Source organism: Myotis daubentonii, chromosome 15, assembly GCF_963259705.1.
Source record: "Myotis daubentonii chromosome 15, mMyoDau2.1, whole genome shotgun sequence".
NCBI classification, from domain to species: domain Eukaryota; kingdom Metazoa; phylum Chordata; class Mammalia; order Chiroptera; family Vespertilionidae; genus Myotis; species Myotis daubentonii.
Genome location: NC_081854.1, coordinates 6,603,853 through 6,613,541, shown reverse-complemented (window position 1 = coordinate 6,613,541; position 9,689 = coordinate 6,603,853). Strand labels below are relative to the sequence as shown.

Here is a 9,689-nt window from a genome sequence, read left to right as displayed (position 1 = left end):
AATCACACGTGTGTCATGCCACCTCCTCGGGGAGTTTCAGGGGTGGTGAACACTGGGAGATTTGGGGAGGGTGATGACTTCAGAGAGGATGTAGAACAGTGATAGCGAACCTATGACACGCGTGTCAGGTGACACTCGAACTCATTTTTTTTGGTTGATTTTTCTTTGTTAAATGGCATTTAAATATATAAAATAAATATCAAAAATATAAATCTTTGTTTTTACTATGGTTGCAAAGATAAAAAAATTTCTATATGTGACACGGCACCAGAGTTAAGTTAGGGTTTTTCAAAATGCTGACACGCCGAGCTCAAAAGGTTCGCCGTCACTGATATAGAAGCTCTGAGTCCCTTCCCCACACCTGGCCCTCTGCATCTCTTCCATCTGGCTGCTCCTGCGTTATGTCCTCTATAATAAGCTGGCAATGTAGGAAGGAACATGTTTCTCTGAGTTCTGTGAGCAGCTCGAAGAAATTAATGGAACCTGAGGAGGGGGGTCATGGGAACTTCCAACCTATAGCTGGTGGTCAGAAGCTGGTAGGCTATGATTGGCATCTGAAGGGAGGGGGGGGTGCAGTCTTGCAGGACTGGGCCATTAACCTGTGGGATCTGATAGTATCTCCAGGTAGATAATGTCCGAATTGAATTCATTGCTTGGAAGAAAAAATACCCATTGGAATTGTTGTCAGAGTGGGACCTACACACCCGTTTCCTAGAAGTTGAGTTGTCATCTATGTGGGGCTGCATGACTTATCTCTGTCCCTGTGTCTACAGAAACAGCAGGTTGGGTTGCCATCATACACCCCCCATTCGCCACACTCACCCCCACCCCTCAGGGAGTCACCCTGTGGTAGTTTCACATCAGTTTTATTAGAATCCAAAAAATCGCTCTAATAGATATTCCATTTCTCAAACACCCCCCCCTGCCCCCTCCCCATCCCATCTCCCTGGGGGTGGAGCCTTGAGTCTTCTCAGGTCCCTCCCACCAGACCCCATTCTTTCTCCTTCCACGTGGGACTCAGGGGTTAGGGGCCCCCACCCAGAGTCCAGGACCGAGCCCCTTCATACCCCCAGGATTTCAGGCCTCTAGACCCTCCCCCTCCTCTTCAGTGACCTCATTTTAGCTTCCCGATGAAGTTGGTGGATACCCCTGGGCTCAGCGGGGAGTGGACGGGCGCCGACATTCATTCATCCGGTAGGCACACATGTAGAAAATTCCTGTGCGAGAAAAGGTCCCAATGGACACTCCACCGCCCCTCCCCCACCCCCCACCCCACCCTCCCGCCCCGAACCGCCTCTCAAGCCCCCTGGGTGTCCACAGAATCTGGAGTCTGCCTTCTGCCTGGGTGCTGGGAGCCCATGGGAGACACCCTGTCATCTCACCCTGGGGAGTATGCTTGCTCATCCCAGACACCGCCCTCCCCACCCCCAAGCCCAGGTACCTGCAAAGAAGGTCATGAGCAGGGCCACCCAGCCCAGGATGTAAGACCAGGAAAAGCGCCAGTCCCCGAAACGGCGGCCGAAGAAGCTGACGGTGACTCCGGTGTAAATGGCCAAGGCCAGCAGGACAAAAACAGCTGGGGAAGGAGGGCGGGGTGGAAACTGGGATGAAGTTGGGCTTGGAGATGGGGGTGGACGTGAGATTGAGGAGCGGGGTAGGGTGGGGTGGGGTGGGTGGGTGGGGATGGGGATCTGGTGAGGACAGGGTTGAGCTGGAAGTGGGAGGGCAGGTGGACAGGGAGGGGTGGGGCTGGGGTGGGTGGGTGGGAATGGGGATCTGGTGAGGACAGGGTTGAGCTGGAAGTGGGAGGGCAGGTGGACAGGGAGGGGTGGGGCTGGGGTGGGTGGGTGGGAATGGGGATCTGGTGAGGACAGGGTTGAGCTGGAAGTGGGAGGGCAGGTGGACAGGGAGGGGTGGGGCTGGGGTGGGTGGGTGGGAATGGGGATCTGGTGAGGACAGGGTTGAGCTGGAAGTGGGAGGGCAGGTGGACAGGGAGGGGTGGGGCTGGGGTGGGTGGGTGGGAATGGGGATCTGGTGAGGACAGGGTTGAGCTGGAAGTGGGAGGGCAGGTGGACAGGGAGGGGTGGGGTGGGGTGGGTGGGTGGGGATGGGGATCTGGTGAGGACAGGGTTGAGCTGAAAGTGGGAGGGCAGGTGGACAGGGAGGGGTGGGGCTGGGTGGAGATGGGGCAGGGCCCTGCTCTGTCGTAGAGAATTTGATTGGCCTTTGTCTCTGGTTCCTGGGAGGACTCCACGTCCTTGAAACTTCCTGAGTTATGAGTGTCTTTGCCATTGTTGAGCCTCTGGGATCACACCTGTTGTTGAGCTGAGATGATGACTCAGGAAGGGAGCTGGTCGCCAGAAAGACCAACCACCAACCAGAACGGAAAGTTGAGGCTTTGAGCTGGTTGATGTCAGCCCCTCTGGGGAGGGGAGGGGGAGGAGGTTGAGTCCAATCACATGTCCAGTGACTCAGTCACTGGAGGCCAAGTGCTGGGAGCTTCCTGGTTGCTGAACACATGGGTGTGTGTGTGTGTGTGGGGGGGGGGGGGGTGGAGGGTGCCGGTCCCTCTCAGGCGTCTCCTTCTGCGTCTGTTTATTTGGCTGGTCTTGAGTTGATCCTTTATAACAGGGGGTGGGGAACCTGTTTTCATTCGCAGGCCATACAAAATGATCAACTTAAACATTAGCCTGCTGTATTTGCTCAAACACGTAATTCACTCACCCCGAATGCCTGGGCAGGGCCAGCCCTAATGATTTCGGGGGCCTGATACGTGTGACCCGCGGGCTAAACGTTCCCCGCCCCTTTATAATAAAACTGTCATTGTTAAGTACAGTGCTTTTCTGAGTTTGGTGAGTTGTTCCAACAAAAACGTTCAACCCTGAGTGGGTCCTGGGAACCCTTAGCTCTGTAGCCAGTTGGTCAAAAACGCAGGTGGCTTGGGGACCCCCCTTGCAGCTGAAGTCGGGGCAGTCTTGTCGGGAGCCGTGCCCTGACGCCTATGGAGTCCGACGCTAATGCCAGAACTGAATCGCAATGTCGGAATAGGTGGTATCAGAAACGGCCTGGGTGTTGGTGTTGGTTGTGGGGTTGGGATGAGGGTGGGGGTGGGGTTGAGAGTGAGGAGTCTGGGATGAGAGTGGTGTTGGGGGTGGGGATGGGTTGGGGTTGGGGATGGGCAGGGAGTAGGGAGAGGGAGAGGGTCGGGCGGGTCCACTCACCGGAGGCGAAAAACATGATGCCGGTGGAGAAAGGCCGGGAGAGGCGGGTGAAGGTGGGCTGCTGAGCCAAGGCCAGGATGCCCATGATGATGCCGGAGGTGGCACACAGGGAGGACAGGATCATGAAGGCCCGGGTGGCGTTCCAGTATGCTGTGGGAGCACCCGGCAGTCACTCCTGGGCCTCCCCTGCCCTCAGTGGTGGAAGCTGCTGCCTCTGAGAGCGGGAATGCCTTACCCCTCTCCATATCCCTGCTCTAGCTTCTCCTTCACCTCTTAGCTAGTGCCCTCCTTTTCACCTGGCCAACTCCTATCCATCCCTCAAAACCCAGCTCCTAAATCCCCTCCTCTAGGAAGCATCCCTTTGCCACTCAGGTATCATCCTCACCCCCTGCTCTGGGTTGTGACTCTTCATCTGTCTCCCCCTCCAGTCTGACTGCTCCCTGAGGACACGGACTGGGTTGATTCTACGTCACGAATACCCGCCAGCATAGGTTTGGTTTGCGCGGGGCCCGGGGAAATGGTTGTTGGGTAAGCGAGTGAATGAATGCTGCTGATTCCCCATGTTGTCCTGCTGATGGTTCTTTATCCTCGCTCCCATGGCTCTATGGCATTTCCTTCATGCCACTTGCCCATATCTGAAAACGCCGCGTTTGTTTGTTTTTAACTTGTTTACGGTGTCTGTCTCTCCCCACGGAATTCTCAGCTCTGTGAGGACAAAGGTCTTGCTTTCTCATTCACTGCTCTGTCCCCAGCACCTGGTGCCTGGCCCATGACAGATACTCAATAAGCATGTGGAAGGAAAGGATATTGAACACTGGGGATCATTCTTCTCTCTTTCCATAAAGTGTATACTATGTAATATACTATATCATAGACAGAGATGTAGTATATGACATAATATATCATATACATATATAATATACTAGTGGCCCAGTGCACGAAATTCATGCATGGGCGGGAGGGGCAGTGTCCCTCAGCCCAGCCTGCACCATCTCCAATCTGGGATCCCTTGGGGGATGTCCGACTGCTAGTTTAGGCCCGATCCCTGTGGGTAGTCGGACATCCCTCTCACAACCAGGACCGCTGGCTCCTAACCGCTCACCTGCCTGCCTGCCTGATTGGCCCCAGCTCCCCCCCACCCCAAGGGCCATTTGGGGGCAGTTTGCAGGCCAGCCAAGCCCCTGGCTTTGTCCAGAAGGACGTCCGGAAGGTCTCTGGAAGGTCTCCTGGTCTAATTAGCATATTACTCTTTTATTAGTATAGATGTGTATAATATACATTGCCAGAGCCCTATACTGTAAGTAATATTCTTATCCCCATATTTATAACATATATTGTAATATATACAAACATACACACACACACATATATACATAGAGTTATGTACATATATATTACATAGCCTGGCACATAGCAAGTATAATACCTCATCCAGTATTTAGCAAATTTAGGGTCTATCTTGCTTTTGTATCCCCCAGTACCTAACAGGTTGTTTTTTTCCAATTACAGCTGACAATCAATATTATTTTATACTAGAGATCCAGTGCACAAAATTCGTGCACTGGGGGTGGGGGGGTGTCTCTCAGCCCAGCCTGCACCCTCTCACAATCTGGGACCGCTGGCTCCCAACCACCTGCCTGCCTGCCTGCCTGATTGCCCCTAACCATTTCTGCCTGACAGCTGGGTCATCTCCTAACCACTCCCCTGCCAGCCTGATCAATGCCTAACTGCTCCTCTGCAGGCCTGATTGCCCCCAACTGCCCTCCCCTGCCAGCCTGATCTAGCCCCCAACAGTCCTCTCCTGTCGGCCTGATCACCCCTAACTGCCTCTGCCTGCCTCATCACCCCTAATTGTCCTCCCCTGCCAGCCTGGTTGCTCCCAACTGCCCTCCCCAGCCAGCCTGACCGCCCCTAATGGCCTCTACCTCAGCCCCCACCAAGATGGCTTTGTCTGGAAGGAAATCGGATGCCAAGAAGATGGCCAGTTGACCCAGTCAGTCTAATGAGCATATGACCCTATTATTAGTATAGATCAGTTTTGGGTATATAACATAGCGGTTAGAGAATTATATAATTGAAGACGTGATCCCCCGATAATTCAAGTGCCCACTGGCACCCTACATAGGTATCACATTATTGCTGCCTATACTCCCTGTGCTGTACGTTACATCCCATATCTTCTTTGAAGCTACCAACCTGTACTTCTCGAGCCCTTCACCTTGTTACCCCACCCGCACCACCCCCCCCCATCTGGCCACCATCAGTCTGTTCTCTGTGTCTGAGTCTGTTTATGTTTTGTTTGTTCACTTAATTTCTTTTTTAGATTCCACGTATAAGTGAAATCGTATGGTACTTGTCTTTTCCTGACATATGCCACTCAGCATATTGACATAGTTCTTGATCCATCATCAATACTTAGAAAATGCTGTTCTGGCTGTTCTCGACTTGTGTGGGACATGTCCCCTCTCCCCTCTGAACCCCTCAATCGATACGTGCTGCACCTGCCCTGGGAAGGAATGCTGAAACCCCAGCTTGGCCCCTTGGCGGGCTCAGTGACCTTGGCTTGACCCTTTCCTTCTCTGAGCCACTGCTTTCTCCATCTGCGGGAGGGGCAGCCCACCCTTGGCCTATAAGGTTGTGCCCTGTGGCCTCTGCCCCAGGCACAGCCCAGACCCCGCCCGCCCGGAGCCTCACCCACGCTCTCCGACTGCAGGTAGCACTTGTTGCCCAGGCAATACCGCCACAGGCCCTGGTGGGCAAAGGACCCCGACAGCCGGTACTGCATCCAGTGGTCAGTCGCCGTGGCCACCACCAGGAGGATAGTCCCCACCCAGGCGCAGAAGAGGCCGCCGCCCATGAAGCTGTACATGGCGATCTGTGGGGAAGGGGAGAGATGGGGCAGGAGCTGGACTCCTGGGTCTGAGGGAGGAGGGGCTGGGGCCTGGACCCCTGGGTCTGAGGGAGGAGGGGCTGGGGGCCTGGACCCCTGGGTCTGAGGGAGGAGGGGCTGGGGGCCTGCACCCCTGGGTCTGAGGGAGGAGGGGCTGGGGCCTGGACTTTTGGGTCTGAGGGAGGAGGAACTGAGGAGCTAGACCCCTGGGTCTTGGGGGAGAAAGATCCTGGGGGCCTGGACTTCCAGGTCCTAAGCCAGGAGGTGGTGTGGACACTGGGGCACCAAAATCCCTGGGGGAAGAGGAGGCTGGGGCCCTGGACTCCTGGGTCCCGGGTGTGAAGGGGGCTGGGGCTGGAACCTCATCAGGCCTCGGGGAAAGGAAGGAGCTGGAGGACTGAATGCCTAGGTCTTGGGGGAGGAGGGACTGTGGGTCCCATGCCCGGTTCCTACCTGAGTCTCAGAGCCTGTGCTGAGCCCTCCGTCTGCCTCGGCCCCTCTGTGCAGACTGAGCCGAGCCAGGTCGCTGGCCTCTCTGCTCCCTGTGCCCCCCAAATCCCTTAAGCCTCCCCACACAATGGCCCCACAGCCCAGCAGCTTCTAGCAAGCAGAAGTGCGACGGTGGCAGAGGCCCCACATGGAATTTGCTGAAGCAGGAATCCGGGCCTCCCTCCCTGCACCCCCAGGCCCCACTGGCCTCTCTCTGTGACCCTCAGCGACCTCCCCCCCCCACCCTCCCACCCCCCCACCCCCGTCCGCCCATCACAGGCCTTGCTCACAGCACCCACTGGGTCAGCCTGAGCTGCGTAAGCGCACACACAGACACAAGACATAGGGGCACGCATCCATTTATTGTTCAACGGAGCCCCCCCCCCCAAGGGCAGGGAAATGGGGTGGTGTCTGGGAATACTGGGCCTGGGGGGATGCTTTGTGGATGAGGCCAGCGGGCATGTCACAGTTGGGGCCAGGACAGGAAGGAAGTTGAGGATGAGATGGGTGGGACATGGGCTGGGACTGGGGCTGAGTTCAGGATGAAGTTGAGGACGGAGCTGGGTTGACCTGCAGTAGGTGGGGGGTGAGGATGAAGCAGCTGGGAATGGAGGGGATGGGAATGTGGTACCGCGTGGGGGTGGGAGGGGGTGGCAGAGGCAGGTGAATGGCTTTGGGGTTGACAATGGGGTCAGGATCCCGACAGAGAATGAGCTGAGGGTTGTCGCTGTAGTCGGGGTGCTGCTGGGTATGAGGTGCAAGGCTTGGGATGCTAAGTCAGGTCCAGGTTTCACAGGGGATTCCCAGGCCCCCTGTTGGGGCCCTGGTTTGGGGGGAGGGGCCGGGTGTCTCTGACAGGTCTGAGGTCCCCCTTGAGCTCCGGGACCCTCTTGGTGACCCCGAGAAGCCAAGGTGCTGGGCCCTCCGGGCTTAGTACTCCGTGTCCCAGTCCTCAGCGGCAGGCGGCGTGGCCAGGGGTGGCTCCGGACCTCCCGCCTCCTTCTTCCCATCCTGGGTGGGCAGTGTTGGGGGTGAAGACGGCGTCGTGGGTGGGGTCCTGGGGCCAGCCCCGGAGTCCCCTGCCCAGAACGGCTTTGGCTGCTCAGACCTCCCAGGGCCCTGTCGCCTCTGGCCCCGGCCCCGGCCCCGGCCCCAGCCTGGCCTGCGAGGGACGTCCCAGTCCCCACACCCCCTGAACGGCCTCTTGGCGGCGGGGGGCTGGGGGTCGGGAGCCTGGGGGTGGCAGGTGCAGGAGGGCAGGGACTGCTGGAGGTTGTAGGCCCCCAGCAAGGCGCTGTGCAGGAGGTAGGAGAGGGCATCCAGGCGGATGGGCACAGTGACGGAGGCCAGGCTCTCGGGGAGCCCCAGGTGTGCTGGATCTGGGGTGCCCAGGAGAGAAGATGGCAGGGCCGGGAAGGGCAGGGGGGGCCAGGGCCCCGTCCCGGGCGGTGGCAGGTGGTTCCTGGAATGGTAAGAGGACCGGTCAGCGGCTCCCACCATCCGCACACTTTTCCCAGGGCAGCCTGGAGGCCTCTGTGCCTCCCGGGGCCCATCTCTCCGCCCTGACTTCTGCATCCACCTGGGGCGCCCTCCCCCCCTCCTCCCTGCCCCTCTCTCCTCCCGCCCTCTCTCTGTTTCTCCTTTCACAGAGAGACGGGCAGCTGAGCTGGCACTTGAGCAATCAGGGAGATGCCAGCTCCAGTCCAGGCTGCCCGCCCGGCTCGCTCCTGATGCGTCTCAGGCCAGATCACTTTCCCACGCTAACCTTGATCTTTCCTACCAAAGCCTGCCTTTCCGTGGTGCCCAAGGTGCCTGCGAAACCGCTGGGCCTGGGCCGTGTTCAAGAAATGCAGGCAGGCCCTGACCGGTTTGGCTCCGTGGATGGAGCGTCGGCCTGCGGACTGAAGGGTCCCAGGTTCGATTCCGGTCAAGGGCATGTACCTTGGTTGCGGGCACATCCCCAGTAGAGAGTGTGCGGGAGGCAGCTGATCGATGTTTCCCTCTCACTGATGTTTCTAACTCTCTATCCCTCTCCCTTCCTCTCTGAAATATCAATAAAATATATTTCTTAAAAAAGAAATGCAGGCAGTTATTATTATTACTGTTGTTGTTGTTATTCTTTCTCCAGTCCTATGGCTGTTCCTGGCATTTCCCAGTCTCCTGGTTCATTCTCGAAATCCCTCTCTGTTCCAGGAATATCTGCTTCTAGCTCTCTCCCTAGCCCAGTGATGGCGAACCTATGACACGCGTGTCAGAGGCGACACGCGAACTCATTTTTTTGGCTGATTTTTCTTTGTTAAACGGCATTTAAATATATAAAATAAATATCAAAAATATACGTCTTTGTTTTACTATGGTTGCAAAGATCAAAAAATTTCTGTATGTGACACGGCACCAGGGTTAAGTTAGGGTTTTTCCAAATGCTGACACGCCGAGCTCAGAAGCTTCGCCATCGCTGCCCTAGTCCTGAGTATCTTGCTCAATCTGTCACCAAGATCCTTCAAGGTTCTGTTTCTGTGCGCCGATACCCGAGACTCTCTTTTTGTTTGTTTCTCTGACGCTCTCGGGGGTCCATTCACCTCCCTCTGACTGTCTCCGTCCCCTCCACCCCCCGGGTCTCTGTCCTCCGAGGGAGGTCTTCAGTCTCTCACCCGTCTGGGCCCGTGTCTTCCTTCTGCTGCTCCATCTGCACGAGGGTCCCTGGAGTCCCTTCTAGCACCTTCCGCTGGGTTTCTCCAGGTCAGGGAGGGGGGAGGGGTCCGGGGAGAAAGGGGCGGGGCGTGTCAGAAAGGGGGCGTGGCCTGAAGGGCGTGGGGAGCCATGGGAAACCATGCAGGGCTGGAGCACAGTTCCCCAAGCCCACCCGGCCCAAGACTCAGCTCCCACTTCCCCAGACCCGGGGGTCCAGGCCCCCACCCCCTCCTCCCTCAGACCCAGGGGTCCTGTCCCCCAGCCCCTCCTCCCTCAGACCCAGGGGTCCAGGCCCCCAGCCCCTCCTCCCTCAGACCCAGGGGTCCAGGCCCCCAGCCCCTCCTCTGGCTGCATCTGTGCCCCTGTTTCCTGGGGGCTGGGTGGTGTTCCCCAGGACC

At 57.3% G+C, this 9,689-nt stretch overlaps 2 protein-coding genes across 2 annotated transcripts; both read right to left on the bottom strand.

Annotated features, from left to right (window-relative positions):
* Positions 1 to 850: 850 nt before the first annotated feature.
* LIM2 (lens intrinsic membrane protein 2) lies at positions 851 to 6,721 on the bottom strand. Its single transcript, XM_059665854.1, has 5 exons — positions 6,565 to 6,721; positions 5,916 to 6,096; positions 3,222 to 3,371; positions 1,442 to 1,576; positions 851 to 1,217 (listed from the first exon to the last, which is right to left on the bottom strand). Exons 2-5 carry the CDS (start codon positions 6,088 to 6,090, stop codon positions 1,156 to 1,158), a joined length of 522 nt encoding a protein of 173 aa, XP_059521837.1. The 5' UTR covers positions 6,091 to 6,096; positions 6,565 to 6,721; the 3' UTR covers positions 851 to 1,155.
* A 261-nt stretch (positions 6,722 to 6,982) lies between these two features.
* C15H19orf84 (chromosome 15 C19orf84 homolog) lies at positions 6,983 to 9,376 on the bottom strand. Its single transcript, XM_059665853.1, has 2 exons — positions 9,252 to 9,376; positions 6,983 to 8,062 (listed from the first exon to the last, which is right to left on the bottom strand). The coding sequence occupies exons 1-2, from the start codon at positions 9,284 to 9,286 to the stop codon at positions 7,531 to 7,533; spliced, it is 567 nt and encodes a 188-aa protein (XP_059521836.1). The 5' UTR covers positions 9,287 to 9,376; the 3' UTR covers positions 6,983 to 7,530.
* Positions 9,377 to 9,689: the final 313 nt, after the last annotated feature.

Bases quoted from the DNA above. Each gene is read 5' to 3' on its own strand.
- C15H19orf84 (XM_059665853.1), bottom strand. From the start codon at position 9,286: ATGGAGCAGCAGAAGGAAGACACGGGCCCAGACGG. The intron at 8,063-9,251 runs GTGAGAGACTGA...TTACCATTCCAG, and splicing joins GAAGACACGGGCCCAGACGG to GAACCACCTGCCACCGCCCG.
- LIM2 (XM_059665854.1), bottom strand. From the start codon at position 6,090: ATGTACAGCTTCATGGGCGGCGGCCTCTTCTGCGCCTGGGTGGGGACT. The intron at 1,577-3,221 runs GTGAGTGGACCC...CTCCTTCCCCAG, and splicing joins CATCATGTTTTTCGCCTCCG to CTGTTTTTGTCCTGCTGGCC. The intron at 1,218-1,441 runs GTACCTGGGCTT...TTTCTCGCACAG, and splicing joins GCTCATGACCTTCTTTGCAG to GAATTTTCTACATGTGTGCC.